The sequence below is a fragment of the Pterocles gutturalis genome, unplaced genomic scaffold (assembly GCF_000699245.1).
Source record: "Pterocles gutturalis isolate BGI_N339 unplaced genomic scaffold, ASM69924v1 scaffold44392, whole genome shotgun sequence".
Taxonomy (NCBI): Eukaryota; Metazoa; Chordata; class Aves; order Pterocliformes; family Pteroclidae; genus Pterocles; species Pterocles gutturalis.
In genome coordinates this window covers 30,480-56,278 of record NW_010109338.1, presented here as the reverse complement: position 1 = coordinate 56,278, position 25,799 = coordinate 30,480, and the positions used below count along the sequence as shown (strand labels likewise).

At 39.5% G+C, this 25,799-nt stretch overlaps 1 protein-coding gene across 1 annotated transcript in view; it reads right to left on the bottom strand.

Moving 5' to 3' along the window:
• The window catches only part of SMYD3 (SET and MYND domain containing 3), a gene marked incomplete at its 3' end in the record, with an annotated part of 60,376 nt that overhangs the window by 12,255 nt on the left and 22,322 nt on the right, over nt 1-25,799 (bottom strand). The window contains exon 3 of the mRNA XM_010072933.1: nt 25,574-25,748. Coding sequence (XP_010071235.1) covers nt 25,574-25,748 — 175 coding nt within the window. The remainder of the gene's footprint in view (nt 1-25,573; nt 25,749-25,799) is intronic.

Genomic DNA, 25,799 nt, shown 5'->3' with positions numbered 1-25,799 from the left:
TCTAGTCTCCACCTATGTCTTAAGAATTGTTAAGGACTATGATGAATTTTGCCCTTTAGAAAATGTGTGCTTTCCCATAATCATGTTTAGTGGATTTTCTGCACAATCCCCATGTGCATACCACACAGACCACACAGTGTCTAATCAGATCCAAATATCTGATTTGAATTTTTATTGAATGCTGACCTTTCCAGTATACATTTCATCTGTGTTTATATCTAACACATACATCACAGTCTCAAATATTCCACTCTGCTTGTCTTTAAACAGAAGGCAGCACGAGAACAGTTCACTAGGAAAAATGGAAGCAGATCAAAAAGAATAGATCTTTAAAGCAAAGTACAATAGTAAATTATTGCAAGACTAAAAACTGGGAGCAATTCTCCCATGTGTACAACGGGCCAGTACAGGTCCTGTACATCAATTAGTCCCACTTAAAGCACATTTTAAAGGCTTAGAAAGGATTTATGTGGTGCATAAGCCTGGGGCTGTCTGTCTGCATGTGAATTTCATCCTCCATGAATATACCTGTCAAGATAGCTGAAATCTGAACGTTAAGGAGGTTGTTAGCAAATCAGAATTGAAATTCGTGGACATTGTCACCTCAATTGTGTTTGTCACTCTTCCCTTTCTCACAGCAAAACAAAGTGGTTACATGCACAAAGCAAGTGCAAGCAACTGCAGCCACAATACTAAATTTTCTCATTTAAGCTGCCCTGAAGAGGAAGATGGATGGTACCCTGTGAAGAAAAAGATTGTTTCTCTCTCTTGCTTTCTTTAAAGGGAGAGGTTTTAGTGGTACTCAATAAAATACATTTCTGTGTCAGGAAATGCAGGGCAGAACCAATACTGCACTAAGCTCCCAAGATACACAAGCCTTCGATTACCTGTTTTGTTCACATAAATATAGGATTTTAAATGCATGATTTAATTGTATTCTATAAGGAGTTGGAATTTGATCCCTGAGGAAAAATTATTTAGGATTCATGGGTTTTTAGTAATTACAGGTTTCTCCATTCCTTTACATTTCTGCATTAGTCATCATTTCTAAGGAAGGTAGAATCCTGAAATCTGGAACCTCTACTTATCCCCAGAATTCAACAGAAAACTTTTTTTTTTTTTTTAATTTGAGACATGAAACATTTTGACAAGTATCCAATTAGTTGGATCCATGTTAAATTATGAAATAAAGGAAAATCTACTGAAATAATCTCCCTTGTAATTCCTGGAGAAAAGCCACAGGTACTTCAGGTGGAGAATTTGCACCGAAAGCACTACAGAATTCAGGCTTTGCATTCTGCTGGACTTCCTCCTATCAGATCCTAACTGTTCTATTAATGATACTAGGTTTGAGAAAACTTTTTTTTTTCAGTTCCATTTCTGGGCATTTTTCTCTGTATCTCCTTATGTTTCCTCTCATGCCAAATTGCCAAAATATTGCCATTGTCTTATTTAAATGGCCTTATGCACGTGTCTACATCCTGTCCAGAGCTACCGGCAGTTGGTTCTAAATAGTGAACAAATAATCAGTTCTGCTACTATACTTGAATGTGATTTTACAAAACTCTTACACGACAGTAAGAGTGGGATTTATCCCACCAGTATATTCACACTGTCGGCTCACAGGCGTCTAACTTTAGATGCCCGGACGGGAAGTTTAATCTTCGCAGGTTCCCAGTGTAGGCAGTGTGGAGTCAAGGGCTCCTTGAGAAGGAAATTCAGAATACCTAACTCGCTCTGCTGAATATTCCTCAGCATTAATAATTCAAGATCACCTTATGAGCTCAGTTTTCTGTCATGTTGACTCAGACTCCTAACCATGGGGCAATTTGTGCCACACTTTGAGTCTCCAAATTGAAATGGGGATACAGAATGATTGATTTTGCTTGTAATTTACTAATTGTTGACACATATGGGAAGCTTCAGGACCGTGCATTTCTATAGGAAAAACACAATTCCAACAAGAGAAGCCAACTAACTGCAAACCTCCTCCTGTAAGTATGTTGGATGTGCAAACTTCATCAATGACCGCATTTAATAAATGCTGTAGGAGTAAATGTCTAGAGACTAAAAGCACAATTCTCAAAGGACTGCAGTTCCTAATTTCTTTGGAAAACAGACACAATCTACACCATGAAAAATTTAATTGCACTTTAATTACCAGTCAGCTGAATAGCATGAGATATGTATGCCTTCATTTTTTAATAGCTTCTGCCACTTCCAGCAAATTGTGGAAAGACATAATGGATGTTGAGTATTCCTTCTGCCTGCTTCTACCAAAATTAAAAAAAAAAAAAAAGTAAAAAATTCAAAATGAAGATTCAAATTCTTCTGGATCAGTCATAATCCAGGAGGAACACTAGCAATAATGAATATGGATACACAAACGCAGCTGCAGCATTCACATCAGTGGCAAGGTAATGCACAAATTTGCCCCTTTGGTCGAGTTCTGCTACATTAAACTGATAAAAAGCTCTTGGCTGTCTGACTCAAGGTTGCTTCTTTGTTTTTTAAGGTCAGAGCTTTAGCATTTGAAAAATATTTTGTATATAGCGATATTTACCTCATTTCCTTCTACAGAAATGTCGTAATCATTCAAGAATAGCACAGAATATTGCATGTATAGAGAAACCCTTATGAATAAAAACTTACCTGCATTTTGAAGGATTTATTAAATGGGTGTATTGCCAGTGAAAAATGTTAGGCTGGATACAGTGCAGTCTAGCCTGGCTTTTATAGCACACGCCACACACAGTGGCATCTGAGCAGCATACAAAATGACAATATGTTGACAAAGTCTCTGTAGTACCTAAATCTTCTCATAACTGAAAACAAACTTACATTAAAAAAGGGTTTCTGTTTAGAGTTACGGAGAAACAGGCAAAACAGTACATCTTCATTTTGGCCTCACTCTTTTTTTCATGCTGACCTCAAGCACAGAAGAGCTTCCTAAATATAAAAGCATGGCTGAATTATTTAATTCAATATATACTGTTGTATTCAATACATACCATTGGGGAATTAGCAAGAACAGAAGTGTGTGACAGGGAAAATTTGTCTATCCATGGTCACAGAAAAAGGATGGAAGGAAAATGTACGTGTGAAGCTTACGCACCTTATCATGATGGATTCGTCTGACCACAGGACACATGCATTAGCTACAAATGAACATTAGTTACAAATGTAAATATCCCTGAGGATAAGGAAATTTTATCTTTGTAATGTAATGTGGCACAGTAATGTGGACTGCTTATTTATTATTATTACTATTATTACTATTATGTTTTCTATTTTTTAAGGGAGGAGTTAAATAGTGATATGAATTAATTGGAGAACCAGTGCTGCTCGCTGTGATAAACCCTCACTGCTGCTTTGCTGAAAAGATCCATCACACAAGAAAACGTTTGGCCTCTAAAGATACAGTACTGTCAAAACTGAAATATCAAAATGCTCCCGCTTTGCTACTGCATCAGGAATCAATATTATACTGAAAGTGTAAATGAGGCAGAACCAGGTATTTTCATTAGCAAATTACAGAGGAAAGTAAAGATCTTGAAAGGAACACCATATTTTCTCCCTATTCCTTATGCCATATTATCCTATGTAGCATTTTAAGTGTCCTGTTGTGATGAAGAGTAATAATGAAAACCATGAGAAAACCACATGCTTAACTATGGATAAAACACCTATAAAAGCATAGGTATCCAACTTGACAATTCCGTAAGTAAGGAACATTCACTGAAAGCAAGTAATTTTGAGCTGCATTTGCATGTTTATATATGTTTAAAGCCCTCAAGTTTCTCCTGTAATTATTATCATGAAGACAGAGTACAAAACAAAATAAGTCTGCTGTCATATCTTTTTTTTTTTTTTTTTTTTTTTCCTGACAGGTGTGAAATGTGGGCTTCTTAATAGCAGAATATTCTTTCTTTTAAAATAAAAACCTGGAAAGCCTTGATGTTCCAGTGTCATTTTAAAGTCTGACTAGAGGTTACAGGAAGGTTAATATTAGTCATCACTTCTTACTGTTGTGCTCCTTTATTCCCACAGGTTTTCCATAAACAGCATGAATTTGCATAGGCAGTACAGCATTGAGGGAAGAGACTAGAGCATGGATAGCTGAAGAACTGTTACATGAAAAGTCAGAAACATTAGCTGGTGTAACACAAGTGCTTCTTAGAGGACTTGCTTTGGAGAGTAATATTCTTCCTCAGCGCTTGCTCTATTTCCCCTGTCCAGGATGACTAATCACAAAAACACTGGTATTAAATCAGTTAAGAGAGCTGAAACCCAGAGAAATGTGTCAAAAGTAGATGAATTTAACCTTGCAGTATTCAAGGAATGGAAACTATACCCGGGGGCACATTAGAGAAGTACATGGATAGTAATTATCTAAAAGGAGATAACCAACGTGGATTTAGAAAGGCAAGAGCCTCCCTAACTAATCTACTTGACCTCTATCGTGAGGCTAAAGACGAGGCTGATAATGGGCTCTGCAAATAAAAGACTGTGTTTGTATTTTCAGGAGGTCATGTGGACATACACAACAAATAGATGAAAGCAGTGAAAAGAAAAAAGCCTTATAAAAAAGCCCAAAAACTCATAAGAAGACACGTACTGCAAGGGAACACATTTAACCCTCCACCGTCCACTGAAGCACACACACACACAATTGCTGTGACCCAACGGCAACACCATGGGAGCATTTGTTGCATTATCCACATGATAAGCTTGCACAGTAATGTAAACGGTAGCCAGGGAGTGTAGTTCCACGGGAGCTGATGGTCCATAAATAAGGGGGAAAATTATATATAATCTACAGGGATCTCAGTATAGGTCAAAATTTAATTAACAAACTAAGCAGCTATAGGACATGAAATCCCTTCCTACACTCGGCTTTTCTTTATTTCTTTCTTTTTTTTTTTTTTTCTTTTGGTCAAGACAGAAGGTGAACCTGGAGAAGGCAATGCTGGAGAAGGGTAACTAAGGTAAAGCTACTCTCCAAAAAAAGTCTTTCTTGAAACTGCTCTTCTAGCTTTTGACAGTCTGCAGATGCTTTGGCTGAGGAATGCTTGGGTCATAGTGAAAGTCTACCTTCTGACAATCACATCCAAAGCCCACAGAAATTAATGAGGTTTGGACAATGTCCTTGCAGTTTCACTTCCCTCTAACCAGATGCCAAGGCGCTCATCTGTCCATTTGGAATGGAGCAGCCAAGCTCCAGCAAGCTGGTTATTTTCCTCATTCCTGCATGGCCTGAGCAGGGGAGGTGGCTCCCCTTGCTCTTCTTGGAAGATGGAAAAGATCCTCTGCTACCCTGGTTGGAGAAACGGCAGTTTATGAAAGGAGGACTTTATGTGACAGGAACAACCTCTTCCATGGAGAAAAGAGAAGTCAAATTATAAGGTCTTCAGCCTTTTTCCACAGGAGCTACTGGAAAGAGGACTGGTAAAGAGTAAAAGGAGAGGCCACCAGGGATGCTGCATATTAGTACCCTCAAGTTACTGATGTAACGGGGGATAAAGGAGAAGAAATTACAGAAATACAGAGAGAGATACACACCCCCAACTCATTCTTCACCAAGGAACAGAGAGACGAGTCAAAGAAATGAAGATAAATAGGTTGGAGTTCCAGTGTGTGTGTCCAGTTCTGGGCCCCTCAGTTCAAGAGGGACAGGGAACTGCTAGAGAGAGTCCAGCGCAGAGCCACAAAGATGATGAAGGGAATGGAGCATCTCCCTTATGAGGAAAGGCTGAGGGAGCTGGGTCTCTTTAGTTTGGAAAAGAGGAGACTGAGGGGTGACCTAATCAATGTTTATAAATACGTGAAGGGTGAGTGTCAGGAGGATGGAGCCAGGCTCTTCTCTGTGACATCTAGTGATAGGACAAGGGGCAATGGGTTCAAGCTGGAACATAGGAGGTTCCACTTGAATATGAGGAAAAACTTCTTTACAGTGAGGGTGACAGAGCACTGGAACAGGCTGCCCAGAGAGGTTGTGGAGTCTCCTTCTCTGGAGACATTCAAAGCCCGCCTGGATGCGTTCTTGTGTGATCTGATCTAGGTGTCCTGCTCCGGCAGGGGAATTGGACTGGATGATCTTTCGAGGCCCCTTCCAATCTCTAACATTCTGTGATTCTGTGAGTTAAAGAAGCAGTAAGGAGTGTAAGAAGAATTTGGGAGAGGAAGAAACCTGATCCAAAACACCTCCTGAGGTTAGCTACTGAGACAAAGAGAAAAAGAACCTGAACTGAGGGATCCTAGAAGATCCGTACTGCTTCTAACATCAAACATTTACAGATGTTTAAACCTCTGAATGAAAATGCATCATGCTCCTTCCTGCAACATTTTCTACATCCCCCTGCCTTCTTTACTGAGCAGACAGTGGCCACCGCCAAGTCTCCTCCAGAGGGTCACGAATACCCTTGCATGTTGCCAGTTCCCTCTTCCTAGGCAGACAGGCTAACAAAATACACCCAGGTCAGCAATTTTTGCATGGTCATGGGTGCAACCTGTGAATCAGCACAGCTATCTCAGGTCCAATACCAGGTTTTGCAGCCTTGAGGGGAGGCTGGTTTTTGACCTCACTCACAAGTTAACTAAGTTAACAAGTTAACTAAGAAATTTTGAACAGCTGGATTTTGACTTTAATCACTGTTGTTAGTGGTATCCCTGGATCCAACACGAACACATCCCATTACCATCTTTTTGTCTTTGTTTCAGAATGTCAGAATGAATAGCTTAGGTGGAGTATCTTAGGTAGCTCAGGGAAGTCAGGAACCTTGTGACAGGAACAAGGGCTGGGAACATGGAAGAGAGATAATCTAGATCTGTAAACTAGACCATACAGTATGCTCAACCACATGGGTCAAAAAAAAAATAAATCTAGAGATGATAGCAATCTTGCAAACATTTAAAGTATTTGATCATCTAAACAGCATCTGAAAATGTGCACATTGCTTTTTTTTTTTTTTTTTTCTCCTCATTTTAGAAGTGTGCTAGAAGCAGCACAAAATATTCTGTTCTTTGCTATGGAGTGGAGCATACTTGCCTGCATTTTAACTGAATTTATCAGGTCCCTGATTTTGTTTCCACAGTCAATGACAACATGAATTCTACTGAAATAAATATTCAAAGTGTACATATTCCAGTCATATGTGTGAATTAGTAAAGTTAAAGCTTGGTTTCCATAATTAAAGCCATTAGTAAGGATTTCAAGATGGCCTTGTGCTTGTGCAGAAACTTGCAGAAGATTTATCTCCATTCTTTAACACCAGCACTTGGCTGGAAGTTAATGCTCAGCTAGTATGGAAGCAAGCACTTTTACCTGAGGGATGAAAGCTGAGCTTTGGGTTTTAAAGGTTCACAATGCAGTCACAACATAAAATATTCTAAAATATTCTAAAATACATTCATTTAAAGAACTCTTCTAAAGATAAATCTGAGAAAAACTGCAATGATGCTCATGGCCATTCTGAAGGCAAGGGAGAAGTGAATTTTGGTAAACAAATTAGTTGTTATTCATTGCTTTCTCAGCTCTAGTCATAGTTTGCTCTGTTCAGGCTCAATTCTGATATCAGTGACAGAGGCCCAGAACCTCTGGCTGAGTCGAGCCATGCTGTGTGGGACTGGCATATGTTCAACTGCTGAAAAATCATTACTGGGAACTACAAAATGCAAGACAGTGATATATCCTAATGTAGCAATTCCCAGGATGTGGGCCCTTGAGGGTTGCTTTGGATTATGCAAGGGTCTCCCCTCGAGTCAAATATCTCACTATTAGATGCTGGTAAACTGTCTTTGCAAAAAGAAGTTGATGCTCCACTGCAATCAGTAAACTGATTAGCTGAAGCTGTCTGATCAGTGCTGGGGTACCTAACAAACTTGAGATGTTCAGTTGTCATTGCTTAGTTACGCTAATAGGAGAAACACAACCCCCTCTCTGCCCCAAAGCTTAAACTTTCAATTTTTTCCCTGCTATACTTTCTCTCAAGCTGCCCTTCACACCTGGAAGAAGCTTGCTATAAGCAGCCATAAAACTACTTCATTAGCTTTCAGCAAATCCCTCATTAAAACTCCTTCTTGTCACAGTTCCTGGGTGTCTAGATTATGTGGGAACTGGTAACATGCCACTCATGCCCACCAGTTGCCAGACTAAGGCTGGAAAGGACCGATGTCCTGGTCATACTCTATCTTATTGTTAGCCCGTCCTTCCCTGACCTGCTGGCTTTATCTTCTCCTGTGACAGCTTGGGAAAAGAATCCCCTTTTTTAGCCTAATAACAAGATTTATGGAGCCACTATGTGTCTGCCAGATCTCCTCTAGTAACTTCTGAATCCACTGGCCAATCTTAGCTAAATTTGGCAGTGAAGTAGAAATCTCAAAGATGTTTTAGTACTGTAAAAAACCAAGATAACAGAGGGAAAAGATACTAATACTATGTTCCCCATGGTAAAGAACACAGTGTAAGCTTTCCTCGAGATAGATACAACAGAATGCATGCAGGAAAATTGTTATAAATTCTCCACTCATGGGAAACTGGTTTGTGCACTATAAAATCCATTATGTTGTCTCTCTGATGAATTCTCTGATGTGTTGTAAGTAGTGCATGAACACTGCAACATAGCTACCATTCAGTCAATTGGCATAAAAATTCAGTCAATCAGAGACAAAAATCTAATGGAAAAATAGCTGCGTTAGTTCTGGAGACCAGTGATCAACTCGGTTGTTGAGCATTGGCATGGTGGCATTTTTCCTTTAGAGCTGACACGCTGCTGCCTGGAGCTTCTTACAGCCAGCAGTTGTCCTGGTGTTGCTCAGAGCTATCATGAAGGACTTGCATGTTAACAAGCAGTGAAAGGCTACAAGGAACATACTGAGCTGGGCTCTGAAATCCAGTGATTTGAGAAGTCCACAGACTGCAAGTTTCCAATACAGTTATTGCACATGTCTGCAGCCAACTTTTCCATATGCTTGCACATTTATGGATAGCACTTCAGGGAAATCTGTGGCTTACAACAGGCAAACATTTAAATGTAAAGAAGAAAAACAGATCTCCTGAGTGACTGCTGTTAGCAAGCTGTCTTCAGGAGGAGAATAAACCAGACAACATTCTACAAAGTATATCTGTTTAATAATATATGTTTCAGAAATAGTGTGGTCTTCTTATTAGACACAGAGGGATGGATATATCTTACATAAATATCGCTTGACTCTGGTCATTGGTATGACTTGTATCAGCAGAAAGTAAAAAGACAGTGACAGCTTGGTCAAAGGGCACACATAGGTTGGTGTCAGGGATGGAACAGGGCAACATGCAGTGACACAGAAGGCAGATCATGTACAAAATTGGAGATATTTTCACACTAGAGAAGGAACAATGGTGGCAGCTGTTAAAAACAAGGCAGTACATAAATCAGAGTTTGATTCTTCAGACTGTGATGAGCCACCCCCAACACTTCCACAAAAATATATTGCCATCGTCAGCCAGAGGCTGGATTTATTCTCACCATTTAGACTTACACTTAACACTACACACAGACTTCATTTTTCTATCAATTCAAGTGAGATAGTATCATTATCTCTGGTCCCTCTTATCCACCAAGCTCTCTTTGTCTTCTTTTAAAGAATATTTTTAAATCAGAAGTCACTGTACTGAGGTCACTGAAAACCAAAAGCTGCGAAAGAGTAAAGAGGGCAGTCATGTATCAATCATCACAAAACTGGATACACAATCTTATGAAGTTTTTGGCCCCACCTAATCTCCATGTAAATAAAGTTTCTGAGAAATGTTAAGTACATAAATAAATTATCAACTTATTAAGGACTGCCATTCAAAAAAGACCATAACTTATTACACACTCCTACACTGCACAGTGTGCTCTTCAAAAAGAAGAATATATTGTGGTAGGACAGTTTCAAAATTATTAATTTTAAGTTCCCTTTGCATTTTCCTGAACTCTCACTCAGTAGTTTTCTTCACTGATGTTAATTTAAAGAGTGATAATTAAAAAAAATACTTGATAATGTTTTTTTTTTCATTATAAGAACCCCTTTTGCTTAGCAGAAGAGGGTGTGTTATACCGTGAAGAGCATTCTATTGATGCCTCATGAAATCTTCTTTGCTTTCTAAATCACTGCTTTGTCTGGGTTACATGACAAAATAATTTTTAATCTCCATCAGACTGTGAAAAGCAGGTATCTTCAGCTATTCAGAATAAAGTAAAATTGCAAAATGTGGCTACGCTAAAATTAAAGACCGGGTGATGCTTCATTGAACGCAGGGAGAATTAGAAACATCTGTCAACATGCCATAACAAAAACTTCTACAGTGAACAAAAGTCATAAGTGCAGCTCTCTTACTTCCAGAGAAGTTTGCTAATTTAAAAATTATGTACATGAAAGAGAATCAGGTCTTGAATTTATGAAAGTGTCCTCACCCATAAAGAACTGAGGAAGAAAAACACACTACAGGATCCACACACACAAGATTCACGCATTGGATGACGAGTGTATGAGCGCGTGACTGTCTGCACTTCCAGGCACATGAGAGAGGAGGACCCGTCACTGCATTGCTCCTGGATAATGACTCATCCAGCAATAAATTATTCCAGTGGACTTTTCCCAGGGATCCTCTTTGTGAGATGCAACAGACACAGAGCTGGAGACAAGCAACAGCCACTGCACCAGGGGTGGGGAGTACGAGGAGGGGGTCAGACGAGCAAATTCCCTACCCAGCATGTGAGATTTGACAGCTCGGAAGATACTGGGGACACTTCCATATGACTCATTCACACGCCATCTACTGCTGACTGATCTACAACCAGCACAACAGATGAAACTCCAGCCCTAATGAAGTCATGAGAATCTTGCCAAGTATTCCACCTGATGGCTTTGATTTTTTTCCAAACACATTTAACCAAAGATTGTGTTTATTTTGATATCTGAAAGAATGCAGACTTGACAAACCTTCTCCACTTCATCCAGGCAGTGTAGTAAGAACTGCTGTGCACACAATGACTTTTTTTTTTTCCACATAATATTCAAGTAACATTGAAGTTGCAGACAGGATTCAAGATTTTCCTTGTTTTTAAAATTGTCACCCCATTTTTACTATGGTGCTTTTTTTGCTCCATACATTAAAAATAAATAAATAATTAAAACAAATGAAATAAAAAATTCTGTAGCACAAAAAGCAGGCAGGAAAGCAAACACTTCCACTGATACTGTGCAAATTCTGTTAGTCCAAAGCGTTCATTGGGATGTAATATCACATAGTACTATGCCTGTAAAATGCAGATATCAAGCTCTAATGACATCATTTCTAAGAGAAATACAGACCTCAGAAAAAACAAATATGTTGGCTGCTATTTATGGCTCTCTTTCCCCTTCTTTGTACCATTTCCTTTTCCCCAGTGGAGGTGAGAAGGGGCTTAGCTTCTGCCCACAGCTGTGCCACTGAGGTGAGTAGCAGAATTTACCAAATTCCCTGTGGCTCATGGTTGTTTTACGCTCCCATAGTGAGATAGGTGTGAAGCTTTTTCCCTGCCACCAGGACATTAAAAACTGCTTTTTGCTATGTGGACATTTTGGTGTCTATTAATACATTTGAACATGGGCTTTAACTTCTTCTCTCTTTATAGGCACTCTATATATGGCCTCTTAATTTCTACAAACTTGTAGGAACTTCATATGCTTGGCATCTCTGTCTTTATGCAAGCTGCTAGGTAGCACCAACAAGTAAAGGCATAGATAATAAAAAGACATTGTGGTGTCTCATGGACACCACAATGTCTTTTAATTTCTTAGCTCTTGCTGCAAGACCAAGCACTTACTGGGACAATTTTTTTTTTGTCCCTGACTCTTGCCTGTCTGCGGGCCCTCTGGGCAGAATTTGCATGATACACTATTGCTGGGAAAAAATGGAGGGGTTTGGTCTGGGTTTTTTTGCAGCTCTGCAGGTTTTGCCATACTTTGCATAGTCATGATTCAAGAAGTGTGACCTTCATTGAGCCTTTCAAAATATGCTGAGGATGCGTCCTCCTACCAACATGCAAACTAGCTCAATAGAATATTATATACTATACAAAGTGTAGTTTTAAAGTTACCTGGAGACTGCAGCACACATAATTCACTAGAGCAGAATTATATTTCCAGAGACACATTTTTAACATTGTTTCTTACTCTGCTCTCCCCAGGTAAATTTCTCGCAATCAGCCGAAATGAGATCTCTGCTACAGGTACAGCAATTCCGCACTGCACAGAAAGCAAGATGTTAGAAATCCACATCCTCTTTTTTATTTTGGGAGACACATTGATTTGATTACTTTCAAAAAATGAAAAAACCCAAACGTCTGAAAATCTATCCTTTCTTTTGATGCAGTGATTAAGCTGATTTAGTTCAGTATAAAACAATAGGATAAATGCCAATGTAGGCTGTCTGCACATTCCATCCCAAGGTTCTACGTGGTGAAAATTTTGGAACACAAAACCCCAACTGTCACCACTGCAATGGCACACAACTCAAAATCCATAAAGTAGCCACTGTGGTGAAGCTCTGCAGAAATATAAGGGTCTTCCAGATCTTGATATGGGAGTTATTATTTCTTCAGATTAGCAAGTGGTGGAGCTCAGAAAGTCACTATTAAGGATACAAATGTAATGTCTCCCTTACATGCAAACCCTAGTGGAATTCAGCTTGCAACCATATCCGTTGTTTGCAGAGTCTTACAGTATACTTCAACAGATCTGTAGGATGCATAACATTTTTCTATTGAATGTTACAGATTTGTATGCCATTTCCATGCAACCCTACCTCATTTTTATAGATGCTATTGATTTACTCTAGAATTTTAAGACATGCCTGATATGGACTTAATTTTCTATTGAATTGTAATGAGGCTCCAGCATCTTATTCTTTATGTTGTTGTAGAATCTTTAATCTTTTTTTTCAGTTTCTTAGGATATAACCACAATGATACTGTACTTTTTACCCATCTAATTATTTTAGGAAGCACACCTTTTAAGTAAAAGTCCCTTCCTGATGAATTTCTATGGACCTACCAATGTTGGGTTCTCTGCTTGCAACTACCTGCACCTTACTGAAAATTCAGGCATGTGTGGGCTGTGTTTATTTAGGTTAAAACAAGGAAGCATCCAACAAATCTGATAGAAGCTGCACACTTTCATGAATCAGTCTATTTTACAGGTTCCATCTGCTCTTAAGTGCTTCCCAGAGAACAAACACTGTGTCACTATACCACATATTTCCATTGCCCTATCCCAAACACACTTAAGCCGCTGACAGATTAATGCTTAGTTCACTTGTGGCATACATTCTTGGGTTCTTACACATGTTCTTATAAGGAAATGGAACTCACAAAGCACTTAATCACAAGTTGGGGTAGTGTTATTGTATTGAATACAACACACTAACTTTGTTTCAGGAACAGGCTAAGGTATCTCTATATAAGCTGTTGCTGCCACTAGCACTGCCAAAGACCCTGGAAATCAAGTAATTTTTGTCAACCTCAGTTAAACAAAAGCAAGCAGAATTTTGCCAGAGGGTACCCCTGGGGGCTACAGATGAGCCACCTGAGGAGGGGCAGAAATGCCCGAAGGATTGTGCTGTTTACTGGAATGCAACTTGTATGGCTTAAGCATGCATATATTTGCTTGAAGCCATTACAAATACATCTTGATAAAATGACTGCCAAGGCAGAGAATAATAGGCAGATATAAAATCAATAGCAGCAAAACTGAAGTAAAATACAATCCAACTTGCTAAAGACATCAGCAACCCTTTTAATTGTGAATGTACCTAGCTAGGAAGCAGTAACAGCAAGAGAAACTGGTATATGTCAAATGTGAATTTACACCATGAATATCTGCACTTGTGTCTCCAAAAAAGGTAGAGTTTCATGGAGAATCCTTTACATCCTTACCTAAAGTAAAGCAAGCTCAATTAGTTCAGAGCAGCCAAGAACCTCACCCTGTCTCATGTTTAAATACAGGGCACAAAAAGGAAGGGATAGCATTTTAGGGTGAATATCAGAAGAACTGTAATTTTTCTTCCACATTCAACCTGGTAAATATTAGTCCAGTTCTGCCCTTAGAAATAGATTTTATAGAAGAAAACTTAGTGCTTGACTCCCTAAGCAGACAGACGCTCTAGTTACATACACCACACCATCACCACCAACAGTGAATGCCTTTTGCCACTGAATTGCTGAGACCTTCGGTGAAATCAGGATCCACATACCACTGCTGATTTCTATGGAGCTGTGTCCTTTTCATTTATCAGCAAATTTGTTGTTACTCTTTCCTTGCTTAACTTAGTAGGGTCTGAGTACAATTTGCTGTGGGTTTCTATTGGTGTCACTGGATGCGGCAAATGCTCTGTCTTTGGTGTTTTTCAAATGCGAAGGTCAGGCACAGTGACAGTCCTTTTGCCATTGCAAATGGGAGGGAAAAGTCACATCCCACTGCAATATCTGAAGCTGGTTGTTCATCAATGGACACAGTTTAACACATCAAAGGTGTATAACCACTGCACTTTCTAGTTCTCCTCAAGGTATCAGAAGAAAGAAGTACTTCCCTGGGACATTGCTACTCTCAGAGCAAAGCAGGGGGTTGAAAGCATGGAGTACTTCATAAAATCAACAGTTTTAGTGAAAGTCAATATACTTTTATTTGTGCCACAGTTGCATGTTGATGCTCTGTTACATGAAAAAGACCTTTTCCCCTCCTCCTTCTCTTTCTTCCTCTCTACTGGCACAAGCAAGCTTGCACAATTTGATAGCATCTCTTGGTAAATATCCAGCATTGGTAGAGCTCACCTGCACTGCAAACATGCCAGCAAGACAATACACAGATGAACTGAATCCAGATGGGTAGCAACAGATAAGGTTTGAGTATGCATTCAGGATGTTATCTTAATGCAAGCATGTAAATCTGATTTTCATCTCAAAATTGAATTGGTAGAAGTAATATTACCCAACTTGGTTACATATTTTGAAATCCTTTGAAAAATAAAAGGCCTTACGCTGGTGCAGTACTGAGACAAATATCTAAGATAACTTATCTCTAGCTATTGTCATGAGAGCAAGCAACTAACTAGGAGGACATTCCCCTGGTCATAAGTTACTTTATGTGATTTTCTGTAAGATTTGAGAAGTTACACTGTTTCATAGGATACGATGTCTGTGTTTCAGAACACCTCAAACAGTAGCAACATGCAGCAATTTCCCATTCTTCCCAAGCAAGATCTCCAGTCATATTTGCATAAACATTCTTAAAACATGCTTTTTGTGCCACTGTCTAAAGCGAAGCTCTCCACAAACTGCTGTGGTAAATCTTGCAAATTCCCTCTATGACAAGAAAATTAATCTCCTAAATGTTTTTCCTTTTTATGACTATATATACTGAGGCTTTTGTTTTGTAGCAATGTAGTATCCAATTCAATTTCTCAAAGTCTGCCAAGCACACTATTGCATGAAAAAAATTCCTTTTCTCTTTCTCTTTTCTATTTCACCAAGAATGAATCAAGTAGAAAGACCTGGTTTAGGATGCTTCTGCTTGTTGGCTGTCCCTTTTGCCAGTTTTCAGAAGACTTCTGAAATGCTGGTTAAATCCTTGGTGTGCATCACTCAACATACCTGAATTAATATGGAAATGTATTCATGATGTGGCTGTACTGAACACACCTTGATTCCAGAACATTATCTTCACTTCTGGCAGCCCATCAACCATATCTTCCAGGAGCACACTGCACAGCTACAGAAAGCTGATTTTCCTCTTAGGAAAGTGATTGCAACTGTGGCAGTATCCGTTTTCCTTGCCCTCTCTCTTTTTTATCTTTTGTGATGATGGGGAGAAGTTGCAAGAAAGGCTTTTCCTCCCTAATTTTGATATTTCTGAGGTTCTTGTAATTCTTCTTTGGCTCCCTATACTCTTCCCTCTCTCCTTTTACTCGCCACGTGTGCATTGCATTCCTCAGTCTTCCTCCAAGATGACTTTATTTTGTTTGTAAAATATGTATTTTTTATCATTCATTAGTAGACTTGCATAATTTTCTGAAGGTGATTTTTTTCTCTCAGATGTATTTATCTTGCTTTCACTTTTGTCAGCTTTCCCGGCCCTTTGGGCAGCCGGCTTTCTACTCAGCAGTGCTATACCCTGTCTTTTGTTAGCCTACCAACATTTCTAATCATTTGCTGTCTTTGTTCAGCTCTCTACCCACAGTCATTTGCTTTTTGTTTCTTCTTTCATCTTCAAAGTTATGTTACTAAAGGTGATTCAGGCTGCTGTGTTTTGCCTGATAATGAAATGACAAAACCTGACAAAAGAGATTCCACTGTACTCCAGGGAAGAGAAGGGCATCTGGGAGAGGCAAGGGGGTGGGAGAGGAGAAGCACTGAATCACCTGCTTAACCATGGAATTGGATTATCTGGGACTCAGCAGACATCTCAGGGTCAGATACCAGCAGACAGTGTTTGGGGTTCTGAACTAAACCAGATAGATTTTCTTGTAGAAAACCAGAGCAGAAAGGAAGGAAGAAGCAACTTTGGTGGCAGCCAAGGGAATACATGCAGGAGGGCTTTGCAGGTGAGCATAAGGTCACAGCACACCTTCAACCCTTTTGCCCTAAATTGCATAATCCAACATCTCAGATGTTGTACAGAGAAGTAAGGAGACGATTAGCCGTTGACTAAATTTCTGAAGGCCAGGAACTGTTCTATTTATGAAGCAGCGTGACTAGTGTTTGTGTGGCAGGCAATATTCTCAGCATTTCCTTAAGTGGTCCCCTATGGCACAATTCTACTGCTGATTATATGAGGCAGAGTGCTATCCTAACGTGGCCGTGTCATTTCTTATACCGGGGTTAGACAATTTAGAACTAGTTTCTCATACCTCCAAATGTTCTCTGTATAGAAAGACTGGATTTTCTGCCTTTATGGGGTTAAGGAAAGCTGACTAACAGACCTTGACCAGGTCAAAAGAAATATAGCTCACAGAGATTTGATATGGTGGAGGGGAGTATGCATGAACCTGTTAGCCAAGGCAGCATTATGCACAAGCTTAGCAAACACAGGACCTGAAAATGAGGATATTTCTGGTTTTCAGGGACATCTGAGTAATGCATTCCTAATAAGATCTTCCATGACATTTTAGTCCTTTTACTCAATAACTGTCAAACTGAAGAGCCAGTGAGCTTGTAGTCTACCATCACACCAGTAACTGTGTGGTCTCTGGGATATCCTTACAGTAATTTACCTTTTCCTCTCACCTGCATGTTCAGTTTTTTCTCTTCCTTTCCTGTCAACATCAGTCTGGGAAGTTTCAGCTTTACTCAGCATCACCTATTTTGCTGCAGAATCTCTCAGACCTTCATTCTCTGGTTTCCCTGCTGGATGGATCATCTCACTAGGAATTTGATCATTCATTGGCATGGTTCTTGTTTGACAATACTTCCTTCAATTTTCTGGTTCTGCATGCCCCTCTTCAAAGCACCATATTTCTATCACTCACTCTCCCTGGCCAATCTCATTGATTCACCCTTTAAACAGACTCTTAGGTTTTTCAGTTTCTTTGCTCTTCTTATCTGCTGGTCCTTTCCTCTTCCCTCCCTCACAAATGTCTCTTTCTCTTTCTCTTTCTCTTTCTTTTTCTCTTTCTCTTTCTCTTTCTCTTTCTTTTTCTTTTTTTTCTTTTTCTCTTTTTCTTCTCTTTCTTTTTTTTTTTTTATTTTTCTGTAACTTTCCACTTTTTCAGTAGAAAAAAATATTGCTTTTTCATCATTTTCAGTCTTTATCTCTAAGGTTGTTTAGACTGTTTTCTTGCTTAAACAATTTTCGTTTTTCACCACTGTTCACATCTCCAACACTAGGAACGCTTAATTGATTTTCTTCTTAGAAGTACTGCCAAGTCTCCACTCTCTGCCTCCTCAACTCAAATTGACAATTTATTCCAACAAAGCAATAGATATTTTCTGACTAAAATCAGAGTCTTCCTAACTCTCCCTCCAGAGAATGCATTGTTCCTTACAACTCTGCTGCTATTTTCTGCATGCCCTCTCTCTTTTTTTTGTCTCTTTCATCAGAGATAGTATTGTAAGTTTATCTTTCTTTTTTAATGATTCTCCTCCCGTTTGTCTCCCTTTTCACCATGACTTCTGCCTCTAAAATAGCTTTTTCAAAGCAAAGTTACTGTCAAAGGAATCCAAAACTCCACATATGCTTCATATGCATCCATTTTTAACTGTTAATTGTTCCCTTGATATCACTTCCCAATCCCATTTTATCTGAGGCTCTAAGCAAACCTTTGTTTAGAATCTGTATGGCATCAACTCCCCCCTTTTCTTCTTAGCACAGTTCACACAGATGCTGTGAATTCACAAAAATCATTCTCAAAATCATTCCAGCTGAATAACTATGCTGCATTTTTCTCACAGCGCACAGGTCCTCGTAATATCTACTCATGCATTTGTAGGTTAGTATATGAGAGCTTCGTATTTGCATAGTACCTGTTTAATACTCACTTCTATTCTCCTTTAATTGGTGTGTAATAGCAAGCAGACTAATGAAAAAAGGGCTGCATAAGTCCTTACTTTGTAAATTGCAAGCATGTATGTACAAAAAAAAAAAAAAAAAAAAAAAGATGCCAGCTATTACTGCTTAAGTTAAAAATCCAAAACCAAACAGAATCTTTCAGTTCTGGTAGGCAGGTAGCCTAGGACTGAAATCCTTTTTCTAGGCAAAGACTGAAGCCCTGGATGGTCTAACATCTTAATATGAAGGAGATCCTACAGTGTAAAAAAAAATAATAAAATCTACAGACAAAGTTATCATTGCCAGAGAACACAGCTCTTTCAAGAAATTACTTAAAACACCTTGGAAATGCTATCTGAGAGATGGAGAAATCAACACTTGTAGTTGTGTCAGAGAAAAAATGAAACTCTGGGAAACTTGTTGATTTAGTTCACTAACATCCCTGGGAGATCACTATCTGTAAAATTCAGATTCAAATAGCTCTTGGCATAAGTGAAAGGTGAAACTAGAAACTAGAACTGAAACCAGTAAGCACCAGTATACAAATATAGAGCTACTGGATGAATACTGTCAGAAAAATCTTGCAGCAAAGAAGCTATGTAAGAAAGTCTTAACCTACTAAGAAATATGGTACATATGTGGCAAATTAACACTGATGTTGCCTAACTGCTACTCATGTGTGATAGAGTATATTGGACAACCTAGAGACATCAAAATTATGCCTGAAAAACAGCTGGCATGACTGGAGAGATTAGTAAAAAATTTTACCCATGTGCACAATATGTAAAAATGAGGAAAGGTAGATGGTGCAGCACTTACAGAGGCATTGAGGATTACACAGCTCAGTATCACTTTTGGGGACAACATGAGGTTGGAACAATACAAGAAAAAGAACTAGAAAAGAACCAAAGAATTGAAGGTGCTGGTGCTGTGCAGATGTACGTAGCAAGCAAGCAGCGAACCAGAGAATCCGTTTCCTACATGGCAAATGGATTGATCAGGACAAAGATAACTTAGGCACATTTATTTTTCTTTTTTGGAGAAGGCTGTTGGGATTGGAGGGGAGGAAGCAGAGAGGAATGGAGGATAGGAGTGGGCTGCTGAAGTGCTTTAAAGGGATTCCCAAAGATATCAGGGACAAGCACGCTCCCTGTTTATCTATAAAACAGGTACACTGAAGCCAGAAATTGTGCAAAGATTGCTATAAACATCTGTCTTTTGGAAGAAATACCTACAATTAACCACAGACAATACACCCTAAAATTTGTACTGGGTTTTCCTACCCAGAGGACCAACAAAAAAGAACCAACCATAGTTTACAGTTTTCATGGTTTTTTTGATATATATTTTTGTCCTTTCAGATCTGCACAAGAGATATCCAAACTTCTCCAGAACACAAACAATCTTTAAGTTTCTGATTAGAATAACAAATATGCAATAAAAAGAACTACTACAAGGCCTGTGTTATCTCACACAAAGGATATGTGGGATAAAGTGGGAATAAAGTAGGAAAAAAGACAATTATCATACAAATGATACAAATGTTCATATATACCCTAATTTTTTGAAAAGCTGTATAACATGACAACACACACAGTACAGTGCCTGAGAAGGTCTGACTTATACTGGGAGATGCATGTTGAAGTGCAGAATGTTGTTGTTAGAGTACAAATAAATAAAACATCAACAGTCTCTCCTGAGGATGTCTAACCGCTTCATGAGCTGTGGTGGTTTGCAAAGATGGACTGGCCCCCACTAATTTATGCTAATAGTGTCAGTTAATTTCATCTAACTCACTAAACACAAGCAGCAAAGAGTGATCTGCTACCAATAAACTGGGAGGAATCTAGAGAGGTGACCTTGGTGCTGTCCACTGTTCCTACCTGCTTTAGCAGTTTGTCACTGTCAAGCTCTCGCCCCTCTGTTGCCTTCCTGACGTTGAAGGTGCACCAAGGCTGCCTACAGTGCTCTTCGCTCAGTTTATAGCAACATTTCTCTGAGGTTACAATGGGCTGTGATGCCCCCAGCCTTGCACACCTGCACAGACACAAGCTACTCTTTCAGCAAATGTACCTCATTCCTCCTTTCACACACCTCTGACGTTTACTTGGGACTACTATCTTACCATCTCTAGATGACAAATCAATGGAACCATTCATGAACCAAAAATCAGTTCCTGAATCTTAATTCACACTCTTTTGTTTAGACAATGGAAAGAAAGCATCCCCCAGCTATTCAGATTTTCCCATGAGCTGTATTTTTTTAAAATCTCTTATAGTTCTTTAGCAAGAATTTTTTTTTCTCTTCTGTCCACACATTTTGCTCTAAACATTGGAAATAAATGCCCACGACCATTTTCTAAAACCTCAGAAAAGTGAGCAAAGTAGATTTTATTCTTTCTGTTCTTTGTTTCACTCTTTCTCTGGATCACTTTCTCCATCTTCACATTGTTGTCTCCCTCTCAGGCGATCGGAGACCTAAGATTTATGTTTACTATTGATGTTTTATGATTAGGACACTGAAGTTTGGTCACTGAATTACTCCTATCAGTAGGCTCAGAAATCTGCCAGCCACGCACCAAGTCCCCGGGGGACCTCCCACAACCAGGGTGCCGACTGGCGCTGGATCCAGATTTTAACCCTTAAGCACTAGCATCCCCCAGTGGTCCTGTTTATCACTGCAGTTCACCTTTTTTTTTTTTTTTAATTATTTTTTATTTTTTTGAAGCTTTCTGTGTAATCTAACTTTCAATGTAAATGTAAATTCAAGCCAAGTGCTGCAGAACCAGCCAGTACTCAGGAGTCTGCTGGACTCAGCAAAGGGCCATATACATTTGCTCATAGGTAAAGATGAAAAATTTTTATTTCCAGTACAAACACATACCTGTAAGAGCAGAATCTTTTTATAAAACACATTTGAAAAGGGGCAAAAATCAGACCTAAAGAAAATCAGACTCTTTACTGGAAAGCCTTTTTGAAGAAGACAAAATAGGTTCACAGTGTCTTCCAAGACCATTAGGTTCTACAATTATTTTTGGCTTTTTTTTTCACAAGATCATGACTCATGGAAAAGATACTGTAACAACCATCAATTTTTAATCTGCCTTTTGATTGAAGTTCACATACTTAGAAACTATAGTCTATCATATTGAATTAGTATTCTAAACCAAAAGTCACTGGCTGACATTTTGTTCACACGATGAAAATTCAACCATGCTTTCAGAAAATACTCAACAAGAAGGACATTCCAGCCGCTGTTCTTAAACACAGCCCTTTGCAAAGCAATATGAAATTGTGTTGACTGGGATTGTTTTCTCTGTTCCCTCAAAGACCTCAGTCACTGAGGAAAAGTGAACCAATGGGATACTGCAAAACGTCACTGGGAGGAGCGAGAAGAGCAGAAAAATGACACATGTCTACCACAGATATGGGATGCTTTGCACCTACCCAGCTCCCTCCCACTCCAGAAGCAGAACAGCCACCTCAGCACAACCCTGTATCGGTGCTGACTCAACGGAAGGAGGACGGAGTGGGGAAGGATGTGCAAGGCTGCAGGGGGGCGAGACAGAACAGCACTTCTGCACAACACTTCTGTACGGGATGAAAAGAAGGAATTTCCTCTTGTTAATGTTGGAACCCTCCAGTATATCCTAACTCTGCAGCACTGGAGATGAAGCGTTGTTAATTAAAACAGCCCATCTGAAAATCAGTGAGACTTATACATTAGCTTTAATTTCAGCAGAAGATGATGAGCAGTGCAGAAAAGAAACAGACGAACATGTTTGTATCAGAATCTCACCAGACTTGATGCCACAAGAGCCCAGAGAGGTGGCATGGCTTTACCCAGTCCCTTCTGCTTCCTAATCCACTCGGCCCACAGTGTCACTTAGCTACTTCTTTTCCTCCTATAACTCTTGTTGCAACAGCTGAGGACATCTAGCAGAGTTTTATAACGAATACATACTTCCACTCTTTGTCTGTGGTGTAAGCACTGAATACTTGAGACAAGGGAAAAAAAACCCAAACCCAATCCCCAGAACATGTGTGCCTTCTCTGCAATTTAAGGGATAAATGCTGGGGCCCTTCCTCAGAGGTCTGCCCTACTCAGTATCTCTGAATATCAAGGCCAGGCTGGATGAGGCTTTGAGCAACCTGGTCTAGTGGAGGGTGTCCCTGCCCATGGCAGGGGGGTTGGGACTGGATGATCTTTAAGGTCCCTTCCAACCCAAACCATTCTGTGATAATATGATTCTATGAATCCGATCCTTCATGAGCAGCAGTCAGCCCAGAGTGTGAATGTGCTAACTGAGGCACGACAAACCCGTGCAACACCTCTTGCTGATATTCTGTTATTCTGTGGTTAGGGCTCATGAGGATTTTTGAAAGGAAGTTTATTTTTGCAAGCTGCTGAGTGCTGACTATGATGTGGAGCAGCTTTCACTTAGGCAAATGTATTAACTTTTGTTAAGGCTCTTGGACAGATAGACTATTCCTGTGGCATTTACAAGAAAAGCTACGTAGATACATTTGGCTCAGGCTGTTCATGCATGAAAGTACGTGTTGTAGGTTTTAACAAATCATAGACAGTTATGGTTTGGTACAAAAGGAGAAGGCAGCTTTTCATCTTGACAGCCGCCATCTCTCCCCTTCTTTTGGAAGCTCTAAAAATATTTGAGAGGTCCTAAACAATGTTCTTCATGAGTTATCGTCACTACCTAAAACATACAGGTTGGTATTCAGTATGACAAATCAGTTTCATGTAGTTTAACCATCTGTCTTTGCCAGTTGCATGAAGTGGATAATTCTGAAAAAGTCAGTAACCATCATAATGAAAGCATACATTACGTTACACAGCACTGAAAATTAGTCCTGCTGCTAAAGAAATGGAAAATGCACAGTAAACACATTACCTGAAATTAAAATTGTTTTTGACCAAATCTCCAGAGCCTTTAAAGTTGTAACAATTATTTTCTATTTATATGGACTGCTCAGATTCTCAGGTGATTCCCTGTGGAGATCTGTATGAATACTTTTTCCAGAGCTGAGGAAAGGAAAATAGATAACTATAATGGAACTGCAGGAGCAGCCAAGCAGTAGATTGATTCAACAGGAGAAATTCAATGCATCCCAAAAGATTTCCTAGGATTTGCTCTCCTGCTGCTTAGGGCACAATTTGTTGTAATGAGAAACTGTGGATTTCGTTTCAGGTGTGTCAAAGCTTGTAGTGATGACTAGAAGGTATAAAGAAAAAAACAACAACTGAAATCTCTCTTGAATAATGCTTTGGTTGAGGAGAGAACAAGGACAAGCTCTTCAAGGTGCAAAAAAGGTCAAATATCTCATGTAAATAGCACTCCTTAAGGGATACTAATTGAACACAGAGTCAAACCCTTTCCTTCATCTCCAAACTCCTGCATTAAATAGCTTGAAAACAACAGTACACTTCAGTAAGCAAAACGGAGAAAGCTTTATTAAATTATCTGGTAAAATTGCACTTGGTCTCACTGTAATCTCTGTTCTCGGAAGTATCTGTAGAAAATTCCTTTTTTCAATTGTGAAGACCTGAGTTAACAAGTTATAAAATAAAAAATTAGGTGGTTTTATTTTTTTTATTTTTTTTTTTTTTTAAGTTTAATAAGGGAACATTTAAACAGGCAGACTCCTCTGTTCACCCGGAGTGCGCCACACGTAGAAGGCTGGCAGGAAGCATGCACTGCTGCAGTACTACATGAGCCCTGTTTGAAAGGTTAAGTGGGACATGCATGACGTGAATTTCGCTGTGAAGAAATGTAAGAATCTGTAGGCACTCATGCCCTCCTCTACGAGGAGTAATAGTCATTATGAACGCCAAGATTCTCTACAGTTCTGGTGTACCACAGCCTATGCAGATTTCTTGCTAATTACTTTATAGTGAAAGCTCTGAAATGCTGCGTTCTTTCTCAAGTACAACACTGGGTTTTATTCAGAAACAGGCTGCCAGATGAAATCTCCTCAGCCAAAATGCTTAATGCTGATGGCATCCTGGTTTGATTAGGGAAGACACGTAAAATCTTAGATGTTCATATTCACAGCAGCACATGTTGTTCAGCACTGGCATATGCCCCTCACACTTCTCAACATCATGTTATATACTGGAACGTCATATGGTGTAGAAGAACCACAAGAGACAAAACACATGCTCTATAATACACCTTACCCAGAATGAACATTCACGTGTGAATGACATTATAGCTGGACATTCAGCACAGTTTCACACTTAGTTACAAATGATGCAAATACCCAGAGCCCAAAGATTTGAGTCTCAGAGCTTTCAGAACACAGACCAAAGCAGACAGCACCTGTCCTTTCTCCACTAGATGACCAAAGTTGCATTGCAGCTCCAAGCTCCAATCAGTTTCAGGACCCACCACATGAAGGAGGATCCCCTAGAGCATCCTTCCTTATTGATAAAAGGCCATCAGGCTCAGAAACTCTCCCAGCACATAGCATAGGAGCAAGTACTGACCAGGAGAGAGGAACAGCAAGTACTTCACCATCTCAGCCCTTTCCCAAAATAGGGACCAGGGGCTTTTTAATTTCCAGTTAAAAGTGCATTTTGCAAGTTTTTTTTTATTATTATTTCTGTGAAGTTTATGTATAGATTATACAGAGAATATACATTATTTCAGCCAGCTACCTGTCCCTCAAGCTTGACACAGCTCAGCACAAAACACAGACACCCTCACAGCAATGGAGTCTGAACCAGAAAGTTGGCTTCTGATCAGGGATGGGGCAGTATCTGAACACATGAAACAGTGAGGAGCTAATAATCAGCTATTATTATAGTTCCCATTATCATTTTATCTGCTCTCAGCCTGGCAGTTTGGGCAGAATGGGAGTTCTGCCTCATCCATTAACCTGGAAAGCAAGGGAAGATGCACAGCAAGAAATAAAACCAGTAAGAAGCCTCCAGACGAAACACTTTGCTTGTAGTGAGGCAGCCCCCTCTCCCCATCTTTGGAAACAGTTGAAGCAATTACATCTCTTACCTGTATGGTTCCAGTGTCCTGCTGCCATAATACAAAGCTTCTTCCCAGGATTCAAGGTTAATACAGGCATCCATGGCACAGTCAAGCATTTTCAGCTGGTAGATGTTTGTGTCTGGAAGACGATCCATGTTGCTGCTCAAGAGATTCTGGCACCTTTCCAGAACCTGCTCCCACTCTGTTATTAGCCTTAGTTAAAGAAATATCTCTAGTCAAACAAAAACACAAG